The 19,235-nt window shown below is 55.2% G+C and overlaps 2 protein-coding genes across 2 annotated transcripts in view; one reads left to right on the top strand and one right to left on the bottom strand.

Moving 5' to 3' along the window:
• The first annotated feature begins 52 nt into the window (after window positions 1–52).
• On the top strand, window positions 53–1,721 carry RNF223 (ring finger protein 223). Its single transcript, XM_058818568.1, has 2 exons — window positions 53–107; window positions 877–1,721. Exons 1-2 carry the CDS (start codon window positions 53–55, stop codon window positions 1,719–1,721), a joined length of 900 nt encoding a protein of 299 aa, XP_058674551.1.
• A 1,171-nt stretch (window positions 1,722–2,892) lies between these two features.
• AGRN (agrin) overlaps window positions 2,893–19,235 on the bottom strand; it is a 65,186-nt gene continuing 48,843 nt past the window's right edge. Inside the window, exons 22-36 of the mRNA XM_058818636.1 lie at window positions 18,407–18,526; window positions 17,776–18,120; window positions 16,864–17,056; window positions 16,025–16,240; window positions 15,460–15,689; window positions 14,866–15,000; window positions 14,681–14,777; window positions 14,129–14,293; window positions 12,996–13,107; window positions 10,343–10,459; window positions 9,651–9,840; window positions 9,281–9,368; window positions 6,562–6,786; window positions 5,778–5,881; window positions 2,893–5,339 (exon numbers count right to left, since the gene is read on the bottom strand). Of these exons, the coding sequence (XP_058674619.1) occupies window positions 5,182–5,339; window positions 5,778–5,881; window positions 6,562–6,786; window positions 9,281–9,368; window positions 9,651–9,840; window positions 10,343–10,459; window positions 12,996–13,107; window positions 14,129–14,293; window positions 14,681–14,777; window positions 14,866–15,000; window positions 15,460–15,689; window positions 16,025–16,240; window positions 16,864–17,056; window positions 17,776–18,120; window positions 18,407–18,526 (2,495 nt within the window). The 3' untranslated portion in view covers window positions 2,893–5,181. The remainder of the gene's footprint in view (window positions 5,340–5,777; window positions 5,882–6,561; window positions 6,787–9,280; window positions 9,369–9,650; window positions 9,841–10,342; window positions 10,460–12,995; window positions 13,108–14,128; window positions 14,294–14,680; window positions 14,778–14,865; window positions 15,001–15,459; window positions 15,690–16,024; window positions 16,241–16,863; window positions 17,057–17,775; window positions 18,121–18,406; window positions 18,527–19,235) is intronic.

Raw genomic sequence — 19,235 nt, 5'->3', positions numbered from 1 at the left:
TGTCTCTTAGGCCGGGCTCAGCTCCATAAGCCCAGGATTTAGAGATTCCCCCATGGAATCCTCTGCTCTCCTCCCAGCTCCCAGCGCCCGGGGTAGGTCCAGTTCTGGTTTTTCTGCCCCAAAAGGAGGAATTTGGTGGGAATTTGGCTCCTGTCCCTGCAATTCCAGCGGATTTCCTGCTGGGAAAGGTCTGGGGGGATCTCTGAGGGCTGCTGGCTTTTCTTAATGGGTTTTTTGGGGCTACACAAGGGTAAGGCCAGACAAAACTAGGAGAATAAGAGAAAAAAAAAAAAGTAAATTAAAATAAATTAAAAGTGGGTGATTCTGAATAAATAATAAAATAAAATAACGTAAAATAAATAAAATAGTAAGTGGGTGATGCTGAATAAATAAGGGAATAAAATAAAATAATATAGAATAAATAAAATAAAAAGTGGGTGATTCTGAATAGATAAATAGAATAGAATAAAATAGAATAAAATAAATAAAAGGAAATAAAAAGTGGGTGATTCTGAATAGATAAATAGAATAAAAGAAAGAGAATGAAATAAATGAAACAAAATTAAAAGTGGATTATTCTGAGTAAATAAATAGATAAATTAAATAAAAAGGAGGTGATTCTGAATAAATAAATAAAATTAATTTTAATAAAATAAAAATAAATAAAATGAAATAAAAAGTGGGTGATTCTGAATAAATAAATAGAATAGAAGAATAAAATAAATAATAAAATAATGTAAAATAAAATAATAAAATAAATACAAATAAAATAGAATAAAATAAAATAAAATAAAATAATGAGATAAAATTTAAAAAAATGAAATGAAATGAAATGAAATGAAATTAAATGAGTCCCGTGCTGTTGTTCTCTCGCAGAGTCTCCCCGGACTCAGTTCCCCTCGGGGGGCTCCATCATGTCCTGCTTCCCGCAGCTGTGGCACTCGAGCACGCCGGAGTCCCCGTCCAGCCCGGTGCCCGCCTCGCCGGGCTCGGTGCCGGTGCCGCTGAGCCCCATCGTGCTGCCGTCGCCGGGCGATGCCCGCAGGAAGGGCCGCTCGCCCGCGGGCTCCCCGAGCTGCGCCAGCCCCGGCTCGCCCAAGCCGGCCTCGCCCGTCGAGTGCTCCATCTGCTTCAACACCTACGACAACACCTTCAAGACGCCCAAGCTGCTGCAGTGCTCGCACGTGTTCTGCCTGGAGTGCGTGGCGCGGCTGAGCGCGGCGCTGGGCGCGGGCCAGGAGCTGCTGCCGTGCCCCTTCTGCCGCCAGCCCACCAACCTGCCCAGCCAGGGCGCGCCCGGCCTGCGCACCAGCAAGGAGCTGCTGGCCACGCTGCCGCCCGAGCTGCAGCGCGAGCGCGAGCTCTGGATGGACGGCACCAAGCTCTGCTGCCGCCGCGCCTCCGACGGCGACCCCGAGGACCCCGAGTCGTGCGTGTCCATCGACGTGGCCCTGAGCAAGGCCGAGAGCGCCGAGGCGGCCCCGGGAGGGCTGGCGGGGCGGCTGTCGCGCTGCGAGCTGTGCGACGACTGGAAGCGCATCGTGCTGCTCTCGGCGCTGCTCATCATCCTCTTCTGCATCATCCTGTGGCCCGTGCAGTGCGCGCTCAAGACGGGAAACCTGCGCTGCTTCACGCGGACTGCGGCCGTCAGCCGGCCCGAGCTGCTGCCCCCCAAAGCCACCGCGGCTGCTGCGGCCGTGACACGGCCACCGTTCCACTAGGGACAGGGCCTGCTGTCCTGGCCACTGCGGTGACACGGCCACCGTTCCACTAGGGACATTCTGTCCTGACAACTGCGGTGACACGGCCACCGTTCCAATAGGGACAGGACATTCTGTACTGACCATTGCGGTGACACGGCCACCGTTCCAATAGGGACAGGGCTCTGGGGCTGCTCAGGGATGGGACATTCTGTCCTGACCACTGCGGTGACACGGCCACCGTTCCAATAGGGACAGGGCCCTGGGACTGCTCAGGGATGGGGACAAGAATGGGACCTGATGTCCTGAAAGAATTTGGGACCAAATCCCCATTCCAGTAGTGCCAGAGCCTCTGGATCTGCTCAGGGATGAGGAACAGGAACAGAACCTGTTGTCCTCACAGAATCTGGGGCAAAATCCCCATTCCAGTACAATCAGAGCTTCTGGATCTGCTCAGCTCCATGGGGACAAGGGACAGGACAAAGCCTTTCCTGGTTCTGCTCAGGGAAAAGGGACAGGACAAAGCCTTTCCTGGTTCTGCTCAGGGACAAGGGACAGGACAAAGCCTTTCCTGGATCTCGGCTCCATCCGGTGCCAAGCAGGACCTGCTGCATTCCTGGGATTGTGGCAGATCCCACATCCCGCTCACCGCACTCCATGCCTCTGGAATGTCCTTCCCGTGCCTCTGGAATGTCCCCGTGCATCCATCCTGCTGCCGGGCTCTCCATGGACTCCAGGGCTGGGAATGCACCCAGAGCTCCCCAGGCTCCCCCTTCCTCCAGCTCCTGAGGGAATAAAGGGATTTTTTTTTTTTCTGGAGTAGCTCCGTGATTATTTCTGTGAGGAGCTGGGATGGGGAGGGCTGGATGAACAGATGGGAAACACCAGAATTCCAGAGGCTGGGAAGGGTAAACACCAGAATTCCAGAGGCTGGGAGGGTTCTCTGGTGCTGAGGGGGATAAAAGAGACAAAGAAGGAAAAGTGCCCCCACGAGCTGAAACCACAGAGGGGAAGGAAAGACACAAAAATCCTGCAAACCCCTGGGATTGGGGTTGGAATTCCTGGAACAACTGAATTGAGGAGACGCAGGAGCTTCCCCTTCCTCTGCCCAGCAAACAGCACCGAGAAAAGCAGGATTCTCCTTTATCCTAGGAAAAAAAAGAAGCAGCAGGCCCCTTAAAAACCTCTTTAATTGTTTCCAAACTTTATTTCTGGGTGATTTGACAAAAGACACGAGTTAGTAATGGTTACATCATGCTGCTCCTCTACTGCGCATCGCCCGCCACAGCTCAGCCAGCAGCTCCCCAGGTCAGGAATTCACCCTCTCCATGGACACCTCAGGGGTTTAAATAAAAAAAAAGCCAAAAAAATATCAAATCCAGAAAAAAAAGCCCAACCTCGATGTTCTTTTTTTTTTTTGTTGGTTTTTTTTTGGCACGTTCTGTGGTAGAAATGTTGTTAAAAATAAAGCCCAGGTGAATGCGCTGCTGGAAATTCCCAATGCTCACCCATGAGGACACAAATCCTGGTTTAAGGCATTTCCAAGCCCCAGCGAAAGCAGAATGAGATTTTATATTTATTTTTGTTCAATTCTTGGGGCTTTTTTTTTGCTCTTTGACTTTATCCTGAAAATCAGCAGCTTCCCCATCCCTCTGGATTTAGCTGGAACACCAGCCCAGCTGGGAATGCCATTCCAAATTCCCAAATTTGGGACTGGGGAATCTCCCATACACCTCCCTCCCAGCCCAGCCCAGCCCAGCATTTCCCACCAGGAATCCCAATTTGGACCCAGCAGCCCCCAAAAATGGGAATTTTGGCACTCACAGAACCCCCAGGCACAGCAGAGCCCCCATCCCACACAGGGCACAGCCCCCATGGAATGTTCAACCCTGCATTTTCCACAGGAATCTCACAGGTTGGAAATATTTATTTTTTAAAAAAAATCAAATAAACAAAATCAAAGCAGATCCAAGTGGTTTTTCCATTGGTTTTCCCTCTTGGTTCCACCTTTGTTCAGAGCTCACCCTGAGAGAAGAAATTTGACCTTTCCTGGCTCAAAAGTTGGTGCCAAAACTCCCATTTCAAAGGGTGCCCTGCAAGGTGGGGTAGAAATTTAGGGGAAAAAAAGCCAAATTCTGGCACCTTGGGCAGGAACTCCCACCCAGGACCTGGTGGGATCCTGCAGATGAATCCCCAAAGTTGTTTTTCCACAGAGAATTCCAGCTGAGGGTGGGAAAGGGACACAGAGGCCACAAACAGCAGGAAATCCTTCCATGGAGAAGGAATCCCAATGGAAGACGGGATTTCTTCCAGGGCTGGGATCCCTCTGTTCTTCTCCACATCCAGAGGACCCTGAGCTGCAGCCAGAGGTGCAGCCACACCCCAGAAACTTCACAACTGGCCCCAAAACTTTCCTTTCCTGGAAGAAAATGCTTCAAATTCCCCCCAAATACTCCCCAGCCCCGCTCCTGCTCCCGTTGGAGCCGTTTCTGCAGGGCTGGCAGCATCCAGAGGATGTGGAAGACCCAAAAACTCCAAGTCCAAGGTGAAAAATTCCCAATTTTCTTGGTGGGAGAGGCTCCAGTGGCAGCTCTGCGTTGCCAGGCTGGGAGCCAGAGGATGGAGAAGGCTGTGGGGCGTGGAAGGACACGTCCAGGAGATCTCTGAGGAGGAGCAGGGAATCTCCTGGTCCTCTTGGGAGAGGGAGAGAATTCCCAGCTCTTGGAGAGGAGCTCCAAGTGATCCCCAGCACGAGGGAGGCCAAGGCTCAGTGGCCGGGGAGGGGTCAGGACACGTCTGGATGAACACAAAATGTGGCAATGAGGTTTCACAGCTGCTCCTGCACGTGTCCGAGAGGAGGAGGAGAACCGCTGGAAAAATCCACATTTTTGCCTCCCCAGCACCTCTGAGTCCAGCAAAGAGTCCCGAGGAGAGCGCAGAGCGAAGCTTGGGCCCAGCTCTCTCCCTTCCAGTGCGTGGCATCCCTGATTTGAGCAGAGCTCGGAGGAGAAAAGCACTTGAGATCCTTACACACATAAATTACAGTGAGAGGAACGGGGGCAGCAGGAATCAGGTGAACACGGGGCCAGAGAAGGTTTGGAAGAGCCAGAGCCCAGAGCAGGGCGGGAATTCCCACCCCGCCAATCCGTGAAGGCCTCGCCAGCACCAGCAGCGTTTCCCCCATGGGAAAACAGGGTTGTTTTTGGGAACAAACCCCCCAAAAACAGCAGGAAAAAAGGGGGAAAACAACCCCAAAACAAAAGAAGCTTCAAGTATGAAGAAGATCGACGCTGCAGTGGGAGAGTTCTGGTGTCACTTCTCGAGCTTTGCTCCGCTGCTCGGGCCCAGAGCCCGAAAGCAAAAAGGGTTTCCTGCCCTCCCTGTCCCCCCCAAAAATATAAAAAGCAATAAGTTTACAAAAATAGAAAATAATTACAGCAATAGGCAGGAGGGAGGGAGGCGGGAGGGAGGTCCCTGGGCTCTATTTGGCCGAGCAGTGCAATATCCGCGGCTGGTTCAGGGCGTCCTCCAGCAGGTGCAGCTCCCGCCGGTCCACGAGCACGTCCCGCATGCAGCCCACGAAACCCGTGCTGAAGGCCTTGGGCAGGCGCTGGGGCACGCTCAGCTTGTCCAGCCCACCTGGGAACAGAGCAGGGGTCAGCTGGGACAGGGACAGAGCAGGGGACAGCACAAGGGACAGCACCCCTGGGAATGGCACAGGGTCAGCTGGGACTGAGGACAAATCAGGGGACTGCACAGGGCACAAGAGACAGAGCAGGGGATGGCACAGGGGACAGGACAAAACCTCGTTCCAGCTGACCCTCTGGAACGGAACAGGGTCAGCTGGGACTGGGGACAGCACAGGGGACAGCCCCCCTGAAATGGCACAGCATCAGCTGTGGAACAGGGCAGGGGACAGGGGACAGACAGACGTGACACAGGGGGACAGGGGACAGGGCATTTTTCAGCCACCTGAGGGTGTTGAAGGGAGGAAGGGAGGGACACCCCCAACATCCCCAGCCCGCTGCAGCCCTGAGCCCCCTCAGGGGACACGGGGATGTCCCTCCCCAGACTCACCCAGCCACAGCGCCCCGTCCGTGTCCAGCTGGGTGGCCCCGAGGGGAGAGGAGCCGGCGATGGGGGCCTCGTTCCCAACCTGCAGGGAGCCTTCCCTCTGCACCCTGCTCCCGAGGGGAACAACAGGAGTTCAGCAACAGCAGGAGTTCAGGAGCAGCCCCAGAGCCAGCCCAGAGCTGCTCCCTGCAAGTCCTGACCCTGGGAACCACTGGGGGCAGGTTTTGGGATAATCCCCACCCCATTCCTGGGATATCCCCACCAGTGCTTTTCCAGCTACAGGGCTGTAGTTACTTTATTTTTTCTATATCTTAAACTCTAAAACTTTCCTTTACTTAACGTGTCTCTGCTTTAAACTCTAAATCCACATCCTCACTTCTGGCACCTAAGTCTGGAAGCCTTTTCCAAGATCTCAGATCAAATCCTGGGTTTAATTCCATGCTTTGGCTTCCAGACCCAAAGCTCTGAGAGTTCTTTTCCAAAGAGAGTTCCTTGGGGATCACGGGGCTCAGCTGCCTCATTCCCAGCTTTTCCAACCTGATCCCAATCCAGATCCAGATCCCGATCCCAATCCCCATCCAGATCCCAATCCAGAGCAAGATCCCAATCCTGATCCAGAGCCTGATCCCAATCCCAATGCAGATCCCAATCTCGATCTCAATCTAGATCTCGATCCAAATCCTCATCCTGACCCCAATCCAGATCCCAATCCCAATTCTGATCGTGACCCCAGTCCAGATCCAAGATCCAGACCCTGATCCCGATCCTCAGTCCCGCCGTGTCTGACCTGGAGGCCCTGATGTGCACCCACTGGTTGGTGTTGACGGGCACGCTGGAGCGCAGGGTGACGGCCTTGGAGCCCAGGTCGTAGCTGAGCTGCACGCGCCCGTCCACGATGGCCAGGGCGATGTAGTCCGAGCGCTCCAGCCCCTTCCCGCTCCACAGCAGCAGCCCCTGCGTCGCCTCCGTCTTGATGCTCAGCTCAAAGTGGTTGGACTGCACGGCCTTCTCACTGTGGGGAAACGCCACGGGCAGCTCCTCATCCTCCTCCTCCTCCCCCGGGGATGAACTCCCCGCCTGTCCCCACCTGCTGGCCTGGAGGGTCATGGGGTTTGGGATAATCTACACCCTACTGAGCAGCTCAGAGCTGGGACAGCCTCCATCCCACTCCTGGGATATACAGGAAAGGTCTGTGCCCACCTGCTGCCCTAAAGGTGGCAGATTTTGGGATAATCTCCATCCCACCAAACAGCTCGGAGCTGGGACAGCCTCCATCCCACTCCTGGGATACACAGGAAGGGTCTGTGCCCACCTGCTGCCCTAAAGGTGGCAGCTTTTGGGACAATCTCCATCCCACAAACCAGCTGGGATAGCCTCCGTCCCACTCCTAGGTTGGGATACATAGGAAGGAGATTCTTTGGAGATCCCTTGCTTTTCTCCTCATGGGACAAAAGGATCAATCCCTGCCAGCTGTAACACAGCAGCAGTGGCACCCTGGGGACGGTCACAGGAAGGGCATGGAGGCAACAAAAAGATGGGATTTTGCCCAGGTTGAAATCCTGATTTTTGCCTCTGGAACAGGCACGAGGCTCCTGGCAACAGCTGGAGTGGGACACAGAGAGACACCACAGAGAGCCTTTTATTCCTGAGGGATACTGCATCCAGAGGGTGGGACACAGCCCAGCTGTCCCTGCAGAGTCCCTCAGCTTGGTGGCACTTTGCCGTCCCCCCTGTGCAGAGCTCATCCCTCATGGATAAAAAGCCAGGACAGGGACACAGAGGACACACACAGGGACACAGGGACATGCTGGGGCACGGGCAGAGCAGGGGACAGGCACACCTGGGCACTCACCTGGGCTCCGAGGGGAAATCCAGCGCCTCGGGACTCGGATGGGAGAAAAGGGGAGCGAGCCATAAGCGAGGGACAGCGAGGAGACCCTGCCTGCCTTTCTTTCCTCTTTTTCTTTTCCTTTTCCTTTCCTATCCCCTAGAGCTTCCCTGGAGGAGGAAAGCTCCACTTTTATGGGCATTCAAACCCAGCAGGGGATGTGGGAGAAGCACAGTCCAAACTGGCTGGGGAAAGGCTGGGAATGGTGACATTCCCTCTGCAGGGACACAAGGCAGCAAGGATGTGGCTCGGGGAGGGGACACAGGGACAATTCTGAGCTCACACTGCTGGAGGGCACTGCCCAGCCTAGGAGGATGCTCAGGATAATCCTGAAATTCCTAAAAATCCCTTTGCAGCCCCTCCCAACAGTGTGGACATGCAGGTGGCGGCTCTGCAGCCCCCCATGCACAGGCACAGCTCAGCCCCCACACAATGAGGTGGGATGGGATGGGATGGGGTGGGATGGGACAGGCAGGGATCCCCCCAAATCCCCCCCTTCCCACAGCAGGGAACGCTCCCGCACAGAGCAGAGAATTTTAGGAACCCTTTTAGGGCTTCCCTTCCATGCAGGACAGACCCACAGCAAACCTCAGCTGTCCAGGGATTGGGATTTGTCCCCATCCTCCTGCCCTGACCCTTTTTCTGACCCCTCATCCACACTGGAGATGTTCTGAGGGGTTCCACATCCACACTGGAAAAATCAAGGATCAGCACCCCCAGTTTCCATCTCCAACACCTCAGGCTGCTGCTGGAGCAGGAAGCCACAGGAATTTTCCTTCCCTGTGCTCATCCTTATTAAAATCATGCTTAAAAATTCCCTTGAGGCATGCTGGGGGGTGGCAGGGCGGGGACAACACCTGGATGTGACACAGGTGAGGCAGCTCCTGCTCAGCCCCACGAGCTGCTGGCAGCACCTGGGCCCTCCTCTCCCTGGAATGGGGGGGTTTTCCACCAAAACCCTGGGAGAGGCCCCAGATTCCTCCCCCCAGCCCTGCCCTGAGCTGCCCGGGGTTTGGGGTGACAATGGGGACATGGGGTGAGGGTGGCAGGGCCGTACTTACGCTGGGATCTCATTGCTCAGGTGGCTTGGAAACAGAGAAACAGTGACATTGAGAGGGGACAGAGACAGAGAGGGACAGACAGACACCCAGAGAGGGACAGACAGCAGCTCCACATGGACACACCCCCCAGCAGGGCTGGGACACTGGGACTGGGACAGGCAGAAGGACACGGGAGTCTCCTGAAGGAGGAATTTCCAGCCTGGAGGAGCCCAAATGGAGCTCTGCTCATTCCCAGAGGGAATTCCAGAATTCCAGAGAGAATTCCCAAGGATGAGGAGGAATTTCCAGCCTGGAGCAGCTCTGCTCATTCCCAGAGAGAATTCCCAAGGAGCAGCACATCCGTGGACACCCCAGGGTCCTCGCCAGCATGGGGTTGGGACAATCCCACGTGTTCCATCCCCGAGGGACAGTCAGGATCCACCTCCACCCCATTGCCAGCCCCCACAGCCAGGCCTGGAGCTGGGAATTTGGGGGAAACCAAGAGGGGAGTGCCAGGAATATCCAGCCCTGTTTGGAGCTCCTGGATCCCAGCTTTTCCTCCCTGGTGGGGCAGGTACCTCTTGGTGATGCTGTTGTGGTACTCCAGGTATGTGCGGCCATCGAAGGCCACGGCCTCGGCGTCCCCTGCTGCCTTCTCAATGATCACTGGGGAGAAACAGGGAAAAGAATGGCCAGGAAAGGCAGGGGATTCCTGGGAAAAGAATGGCAGGAAAGCCAGGGAATTCCTGGGAAAGGAACGGTCAGGAAACCCCTGCAGGGTGTGCTGAACTTCTGGTGGAGGTTTTCCATCCAGCCTCCCATGGCCACCTCCAAGCCCCTGGGCCATCTCCACCTTTCCATGGCCACTCCCAGCCCCTTGTGACCACCTCCACATTCCCTGTGCCATCCCCAGCTCCCCACGGCCACCCCCAGCCCCCTGGCACCCACCTTTCTCGCAGTGTGCCCCCGAGAAGCCCCTGTGGCAGGAGCACTGGTAGCTGCCCAGGCTGGGGCTGCAGATGCCCCCGTGCTGGCACGGGTTGGGTTTCTGGGTGCAGGGGTGCCCCTGGAACGGGGACACCTCCCTGGCACTGCGGATGTTCTCCTCCTTCAGCACGGACACGCCACCCACGGAGATCTGCAGGGGCAGGAAGGGTCAGCCAGGAGCTGCTCAGGGCCAAAAACCCAAAAACGCGGAATTCCCATCCCTGGCAGCGTTCCAGGCTGGGCTGGATGGGGCTGGGATGGTGGAAGGTGTCCCTGCCCATGGCACACGGGAAGATTGAAGGTTCCTCCAACCCAAACCAGGCTGGGATCTTCTGAAGGTCCATGTCCACCCACCTCTGGTGATCTAGGGACACCAGGCAGTGTCCGTGGGGACAAGAGATGGGAACCCATCCCAAGGGTAGGAACCCATCCCTAAGATTATGAGAATCCATCCCTAAGATGATGGGAACCCATCCAAGTGTTCCCAAACTCCCCTTCTGTTCCCCACTGGTGCCACTTTTCCACCACCAGGACAGCTCCCAGGTCCATCCCAGGACAGGTGGGACACTGGAATGACCAGCTGGACACTGGGCTGTCCCAGCAGGACAGGGGGCTGTCCCAGAGTACACCAGGCTGTCCCAGCAGGACCTGACCTTCTGCACAGCTCCCTCGAAGCCGCTGGAGATGGCAGCTGCTCGAGCCAGCTTGGAGAAGTCGGGGGCTCCCCCCACGTAGAAGGGCTCCTTCAGGTTCAGCACCATGTGAGGCACCTGGGGGGAACAGGGACAGCAAGGACAAGGGGTCAGCTCATCCCTGGTGTCCCAAGCAGGGCCAGGAGCTGGCCTTGATGGTCCCCGTGGGCTCTCTCCGTTTGGGAGACTGGATGGTAATTGATTGATGATATTTTATTTATGATTCCATGGATGGAGCCTCCAGGAAACCTCCTCATGCCAAGGACTGCAGGTCCCACCCCAGCAGGCACCTGGGAAAGGCTTCCCCTGGATTGAGTTTTTTGGGCAGGGGGCTCTGCTTTGGTGTGCCCCCCAAATCGGGGTCCCCAGACATCACTCAGAGCCCTGCAGGGCTGCTGCTCAATCCCAGCCCCTTCCAGAGGGATCCAGCCTGGCCGCCCCAAGGTTTGGGGAGCAGCTTCAGGTTTTCTCCTGCACCCCATGGCTTGAGGAGGTTCTCCTGCAGCCCACGTGGTGGTTCTGGAGGAGAAAATCCCCTCCTTGCTGTCACCAGCCCCAGATTGCTGGGAATTCTCTGGGATGGGCTACGGCCACAGCAAGGACAGGGTGACATGGAGCACTAACTAATGCTGTGTGGGATTAACGACAAAATAAATGACCAGATTAATTGATTGAAATGGTCCCAACAACAAAAGGCGACAACTGGCTGGGATGAAAGAACTAAACTACAGGGATCCTAAACCAGATGGGGAAGATGAAAAACACAAAAAATAGGAAGGAAGGAAGGAAGGAAGGAAGGAAGGAAGGAAGGAAGGAAGGAAGGAAGAAGGAAGGAAGGAAGGAAGGAAGGAAGGAAGGAAGGAAGGAAGGAAGGAAGGAAGGGAAGGAAGGAAGGAAGGAAAGGAAGGAAGGAAGAAGGAAGGAAGGAAGGAAGGAAGGAAGGAAGGAAGGAAGGAAGGAAGGAAAGGAAGAAGGAAGGAAGGAAGGAAGGAAGGAAGGAAGGAAGGAAGGAAGGAAGGAAGAAGGAAGGAAGGAAGGGAAGGAAGAAGGAAGGAAGGAAGGAAGGAAGGAAGGAGAAGGAAGGAAGGAAGAAGGAAGGAAGGAAGGAAGGAAGGAAGGAAGGAAGGAAGGAAGGAAGGAAGGAGAAGGAAGGAAGGAAGGAAGGAAGGAAGGAAGGAAGGAAGGAAGGAAGGAAGGAAGGAAGGAAGGAAGGAAGGAAGGAAGGAAGGAAGAAGGAAGGAAGGAAGGAAGGAAGGAAGGAAGGAAGGAAGGAAGGAAGGAGAAGGAAGGAAGAAGGAAGGAAGGAAGGAAGGAAGGAGGAAGGAAGGAAGGAGGAAGGAAGGAAGGAAGGAAGGAAGGAAGGAAGGAAGGAGGTGCCAATGGCAGATGAGATGGAGGCGCGGGGGGTCATACTTATCTGTACCTTACGGGATTTCTGGGATCCAGACAGCAGGGGAGGGGAGAATACAAAGGAAAATCAAAGGGAGAGAGAAGAAAAAAACAAAAAAGAGAGAAAAGGGCCATCAGTGGGGTACCATTGCAACGGGCAGGGCTGCCACAGCCCCACTGCCACTAGCGCTGGGTGGCTCTGGGGGCGGCAGGAGGGTCACTGCCACCCAGGGCCCTGCTCTGCTCAGAGGAGCTTGGAGAGAGGAGAGGGAGGGCAGGGAAATGCCAGGCTGGGCTCTGTGGGGTTGGGGATGAGCTCAGCAGCCAGCAGGGATTTTCCTGCCTTCTCCTGGAGAGGGAGGGAAGGGACCCCAGGAATGCAGGCACAGCACAGGGACCCCAGGGATGCAGGAAAGGGACCCCAGGAATGCAGGGAAGGGAGAGACCCCAGGGATGAAGGAAGGGAGAGACCCCAGGAACGCAGGCACAGCACAGGGAGGGACAGGGAGAGGCTGGAACTGCAGAATTCCCAGCTGGGAGGAGAGCAGAGCAAGCACCAAGGGATGCAGCAGCAGCAGCAGGGCCTGGGCTTTCCTGCCCCCTGAGCTCCTCTCACTGCTGGGGGGCTCTTAATTAACCCTTAATTACTGACCCAGGGGTGCCTCATGGAGCTGTTCCAACAGGGGACAGGGGAGGACCTGGAATAAGGGATGGGGCTCCAGGAGAGGCTGGGGGGCTCATCCAAGGCATCCCTGAAACCTGGCTGAGATCCTGGGCAGGGACAGGGGGGGACAGGTGCTTCTCCACCCTCAAATCAATGATCTAAAGCCCAGAACCAGAGAAATTCCACTTTTCCACCTTCATTCCAGTTTTCCACCTTCAAATTCATGGTTTAAAGCCAGGAGCCTGAGAATTCCACTCTTCCACCCTCAAATCCAGAATTTAAAACCCAAGACCTGAGAAATTCCACTTCGCCACCTTCAAATCCACAAATTAAAGCTCAGGAACCCGAGCCATGATTTAAAGCCCAAGAGCCTGAGAAATTCCACTCAAATCCAGAATTTTAAAGCCCAGGAACCTGAGAAATCCCACTTCCCCACCCTCAAACTCACGATTTAAAGCCCAGGAGCCTGAGGAATTCCACTCAAATCCACAATGTAAAGCCCAGGAGCCTCAGAAACTCCTCCCCAGGTGAGCAGGGCAGGGCTGGGGTCCCCCCACTCACCGGGGACTCCCCTGTGACCCTCTGGCCGTTGTTGACCCTCAGGACGCCCTTGCGGCCACTCCTCTCCAGCAGGACACTGACCCACGTGTCCAGGGGCACGGGCTCCTTGCTCCTGGGGAAAAAAGGGAAAAAAAGCTTAAAAAACTTCTAAAATCAGGCCTTGCTCAGCTGAATGTGTGAACATGTGAAGTTCCATGAGAAAGAATCGCAAGAATGAAAATCAGTTTGCAGAACAATCTGTTCTGGTAAGAAAAGCAGGCTTGCAACTGTGGCAAATTAAAAAGTCTGTGAGAATCTGTGAAGAAAATATTAAAAACATAGAAAAATAGTATTAAAAATATAAAAATAATATGAAAATAATATAAAAATATAATATATCTCTGTGTAAAGAAGTCTCAGCACATACACAAACAAGCACCTCCTAAATAATGAACGGAGCAGCAAGCAAGTTGAAATTAGAAAAAACACAATAACTGAAATTAGAAATTAAACATAAGAACTTGGAAAACTGGATACAAACAGGCTGTAACAACAAAGTGAGGCTTTTGCTGCTGAAACTTTGAATTATGTCATTATTTGCTGCCAAAGTTATAAACTCTGCCCTCAGAACCTACAAAACCAGCCTAGAAAGGTGCCCTGAGCAGGTGATGCTCAGGTTTTGGCTTTTCTATTTTTCACGTGCTGTGCTGCTTTAGTGTGGTGAGTCTGGGTTCACATCATGGATGGTGAGCTCTGTGCACAGAGCAGGGAGACAAAACAATTCCTGCTCCAGCTGGGCACCAAGGACAAATGATCCAAATCTCAGCCCAGGAGCACAAACACCGTGGGCTGGAGAGAGAAAAACAAGGATGGGACTGCATGGGCTAAAGCAGGAATTGGACGACTAATTGCAATAAGCAAACGGAGGACAACTGATCAAAGTGAGAGACCCCGTGCCCGGCTGTGCATTTTGGGACCATTTTGGTTCATCTTGGTGCAGCCCTGGCTGGGCTCCTGTGCTGCCCGAGGTGGATTCCTTGAGGAGAAACTTGTCATAAATCCCTGCTTTATTCTTTAGCTCTGCTCTAAGGCAGCCTCTCAAGGCATCAGCCAGGGCTCACCTGGGCAGGGCACAGTGCCCCCAGTGCCCTCACCTGAGCAGGGCTGGCCCTTTGCCCAGGTCGTATCTGTACTCCAGGTGGCCCTCGTGCAGTGCCAGGGACACAAAGTCCCCCTTGCCATCGGTCTTCTGGCCGTTGTAGAAGATCATCCCACTGGGCTTCTTGGCCAGGAACACCACCTCCATGGACATCTTGTCCCTGGAGAGCGGGGGGGGGGGGGGTTTATTGATTATTGATTGTGGGTTATTGATTGTGGGTTAGGGATTGTGGACTGTGGGTTTTGGATTGTGGGTTATGGATTATTGATTATGGTTTATGGATAATTGATTATGGATTTTGGATTGTGGGTTATGGATTATGGATTGTAGACTGTGGGTTATGGATTATTGATTATGGGTTATAGATTATGGACTGTGGGTTATGGACTATAGGTTATTGATTAAGGATTATGGGTTATGGATTACATATAGTAGATTATGGATTCCCTCCCATCCAGCTGCTCAGGATAACCCCAAGGCTGTGGCAGCCATGCCAGCCCTGCCTGCTGTGGGGCAGGGGTTTGTCCCTCCCTGTCCCTGCACTCACTGCAGGTCGGGCACGAAGCTCTGCAGCCCGTTGAGCTCCAGGTAGGAGAAGCCGTTGAACTCAGGCAGGAAGGGCACGGACTGGTCCTGCTCTGTCACTGGGCACAAAGCGGGCAGTGTGAGGGACAGGGGCACGGCAGGTGTCCCAGGGGTCACACCGGGCTGGGGACAGCCCTGCCGTCCCACCTCGCTCGCACAGGTCCCCCTCACGGCCCATGGGACAGGCACACAGGGCCCCCCCGGCGGGCAGCACCAGGCAGGTGGCAGAGGCGTGGCACGGAGAGGGCTCGCACGGGTTCCTCTCGACGGCACACGTGGGGCCTGCGGGACAGGGACACTGTCACCAACCTCTGACACATGGCCCCAGTGTCCCCCATGTCCCCATTGTCCCCACAGTCTCTTGAAGGCACACGTGGGGCCTGCGGGACAGGGACATTGTCACCAATCCCCAGTGCCCCAGTGTCCCACATATCCCCAATATCCAAAGTCCCCAGTGTCCCTCATGTCCTCAATGTCCCTCATGGGCATGCAGACATCAAGGCACTGGCACAACAGCCCCAAAGACTCCCTCAGAACCCCCAGAAATGGTGAAAACCACAATACCCATCCCTGTACCCTAAAAACTCCCTCAGACCCTGCAGAGGAGTGAAAACCCCGCAATGCCCATCCCTGTACCCCCAAAACCCCCTCAGCACTCCCCTCAGTGCCCACTCCACACACAAACCCCCCTCAGACCCCACAATCCCCACACCCCAAACCCCCTCGGTGCCCACGCCGTACCCGTGTAGGCCTCGGGGCACTGGCAGTGGAACATGTCGGCCTCCCTGGTGTGGCAGGTGCCGCCGTGGTGGCAGGGGCTGGGCTGGCAGGGGTCGGTGCCACACTGGCCCACGGCCGTGGCGTACAGCACGTCGGCAGAGCCCGGGTGCAGCTCGTGCCCGCGGTTGTTGATGGCCAGGGCCCGCACGCAGCCCCGCAGGCCGCTGGTGACGCCCGTACGCTCCGCCACCCTGAGGGGACACGGTGACACAGGGTTTGTACCCAGGGGTGGCACAGGGGGTGGCAGGGGGTTCTAGAACAGCCCCCCTGCGCTCCACCACCCTGAGGGGACATGGGCACAGGGTTTGTAGCCAGGGGGTGGCAGGGCCCCACTCGGGGGCAGCGGCACATTCACAGGGCAGTGCCAGCCTTGCAGGCCCAATGCCACACTCACAGTGCCACCTGCCAGGCCCAGTGCCCCCCTCATGGGGCAGTGCCATCCTCCCAGCCCCAGTGTCACCCTCATAGTAGCAGTGCCACCCTTGCAGGCCCAGTGCCACCCTCCCTGTCCCCGTGCCACACTCACAGTGTCATGTGCTCGTGGGGCACTCCCCCGATGAAGAGCTCGGTGTCCAGGTTGAGCCCGTCGGTGCCCGGGGGGCTGTGCCCGCTCACCGGGGGCTCCCCGTCCACGGCCAGTGTGCCTGTGCGCCGGTTCCGCGTCACCAGCAGCCGGTGCCAGCGCCCTGGCTCCACTGGCACGCGGCTGGTGACCGTGCCCGTGCCAGAGCCCGTGTCAAACCTGACAAAACATGGCTTGGGGTTCTTCAAGGTGCCAGCTGGGCTGTGCCAGGCGCGACTGGCACTGGGAGCTCTTGGGGACCCTTCCCTTCCCTTCCCTTCCCTTCCCTTCCCTTCCCTTCCCTTCCCTTCCCTTCCCTTCCCTTCCCTTCCCTTCCCTTCCCTTCCCTTCCCTTCCCTTCCCTTCCCTTCCCTTCCCTTCCCTTCCCTTCCCTTCCCTTCCCTTCCCTTCCCTTCCCTGTTAGATTCTGGAATACAAAAAAAGCCACTCTGGCTCTTTCCTCCCTTCCCTTTTTTCCCCCCCTCTCCACATTTCTCATCCCAGTTAAAAAAAACTCTACCAAAAAAAGATCTCTCAAAAAAACCCAACCTGCCAAAAAAACCCCAAACCTGCCAAAAAACCAACCTGCCAAAAAACCCAACCTCCCACACTGCAGAGCTTTCTGAACTCACTCAAAGTTAGTTCACTTCACTGAAAAGAGGGAATGAGCTCCCTCAGTATTCCAGCCACACACACCCCAAAAAATCCGGATTTTTGTCCACTTAGAGGCCTTTTAGGATGCCAATTCCCCCGCTGGGATACAGATTCCCCCTTTGAGGACACCATCCCCATCCCAGGCTGACCTGAGCTCCACGAAGCCGCCGAGCAGCGCCAGGGAGATGAAGTCCTTGCCGTGGCGCTGGGCGTTGAAGAGCAGCAGCCCGCGGGGCTCGAGCGCGCGGAACTCCATGGAGATCCTGACGGTGTGGTACGCGCGCATGGTCCGGAACGCCAGCACCGAGCTGCCCCCGAAACTGGGGATGGACCCGCTCGGGGCTAGGGGGAAAACAGGGGGAAAGGGGGGGGAAAAATGGGGGAGAACGGGGGGAAAAGGGGAAAACAGGAGGGGGAAAAGGGGGGGAAGAATGGGGGAAATGGGGGGGGGGAAAAGAGGGCAAAGAATGGGGAGAAAGAACAGGGAGAAAATGGGGGAAGAACAGGAGGGGAAAGGGGGAAGGGGGGGGGGAAATGGGGGGAAAATGGAGGGAAAAGGGGAAAGAGGGGGGGAAATGGGGGGGGAAAGGGGGGGAAGGGGGGGGAAGGGTGAAGAACAGGAGAAGAAATGGGGGAAGAAAGAAAGGGAGAAGAAAGAAAGGAAGAAGAAAGAAAGTGGGGGAAAAAAGGGAGGGGAAAGCAGGGTAAAAAGGGGGAAAAAGGCAACTTTTACTGAGCTTGGGTTCATAAAAAGGGCAACTTGTTTGTGCCTCCCTTGAGGAGATCTGGGACTCCAAATCCCATAAAACCAACAGGGCTGGACACCCACTGTCATTTTCCATGGGATTTAGGAGGTCAAATCCCATTAAACCAGCAGGGCTGGACACCCACAACTTGGAGAGCTCCAGGTGAGTGGATTTTCAGCTGTTTTCCCATCTCTGGAAATGCCCAAATCCAGCCTGGCACAACCTGGCACAGGACGGGTGGCATCCTACCCACATCACAGGGTGAGAAGTGACTTTTAAGCCCCCAAATTTATGATTTCTCACATCACCACCTACCTTTCTCACAGAGATCCCCTCCTGTGCCCGCAGGGCAGCTGCAGGTGAAGCGGTGCCCGTCGTCCTGGCAGGTGCCACCGTGCAGGCAGGGCTGGGACTCACAGGGCCGTGCCAGGGGGGTGCCAGGGGGCAGCTGGGTGGGCTTCCCCCTCCTGCTGCTGCTGCCAGGGCTGCGGGTGGTGCCCGTGGGGTCGCGGGTGGTGCCCACGGGGCCGGGGCTGCCCGCGGGCTCCCCGTGCTGCCCCAGGGCCGCGGTGGCCGCGGGCACCCTGCGCGTGGTGCCAGGGGCCATGGTGGTGGCCGTGGTGGTGGTGACCGTGGTGGTGAAGAGCCGAGGGATCCAGTCTGGAACACAGCAGGGATGGGGTCAGCTGGGCTTGACTGGGGGCAGCTGAGGGTTGCTTTTAGGGTCAGATGTGGGTTTGGGTTGGGGTCAGGTATTGGTTAGTTTTAGGGTCAGGTGTGGGTTTGGAAGTGTCCAAGCACTCTCTGAAAGATCCCTGCCCATGCCCAGACCCCTCTAAGGTCCCTCCCCAAACCCAAACATTCTGGGGAAGCTTTTGAGGGGTTGGCAAGACCAGCAGAGCCCCCCAGGCATTCTGAAACCCCAAAGCAAGCGAGGGGCACTCACCAAAATCCATGAATTTGATGTGCTCCTGCTGGGGCCTCTTCACCAGGATGGTTTTCCTCTTGGCAGCCCGGAGCTGCTTCAGCAGGGCCCCCTGCACATCGGCGGCCGTGTAGGACGTGGCTGAGCCCAGCCAGGAGGGCAAAGGAGGGAGGCAACAGTGAGCATTCCAATGGGAATTTCCTTCCCTTGACTCCCCCAAATCCCTCCTTTCCCATGGAAATAACCCTCCTTTCCCAAGGAAATAATCCTCTTTTCCAAGGAAAATAATTCTCCTTCCCAAGGAAAATAATTCTTTCCCAATGAAACTAATTCTCCTTTCCCAAGGAAAATAATCCTCCATCCCAAAGAAAATAACCCTCCTTTCCAAAGAAAATAAACCTCTATTCTCAAGGAAAATAATCCTTCTTTCCAAGGAAAATAACCCTCCTTTCCCAAGGAAAATAATCTTCCTTTTCCAAGGAAAATAAACCCCCATTTTTAAGAAAAATAAACCACCTTTCCCAAGGAAAATAACTCTCCTTCCCAAGGAAAACAATCCTCCTTTCCACGGAAAATAATCCTCCATCCCAAAGAAAATAATCTCTCAATTCCCAAGGAAAATATCCCTCCTTTCCCATGGAAATAATCTTCCTTTTCCAAGGAAAATAATCCCTCCATTCCCAAGGAAAATAACCCTTCCTTCCCAAGGAAAGCCCTTCCAGTTTCCTTAGTGTGCATCTCCTCCCATCTCTGCTCACACAGAAATTTTGCAGGATAGAAGACCCAACCCCAGTGAATTTTAGGATGGTTATTTCCTTCTCCTCCCCATGCAGATTTCCCAGCCAGAATT

The sequence above is a fragment of the Ammospiza caudacuta genome, chromosome 22 (genome assembly GCF_027887145.1).
Source record: "Ammospiza caudacuta isolate bAmmCau1 chromosome 22, bAmmCau1.pri, whole genome shotgun sequence".
Taxonomy (NCBI): domain Eukaryota; kingdom Metazoa; phylum Chordata; class Aves; order Passeriformes; family Passerellidae; genus Ammospiza; species Ammospiza caudacuta.
Note: the sequence above shows the minus strand (reverse complement) of the source record. Positions and strands in the feature narration are given on the sequence as shown.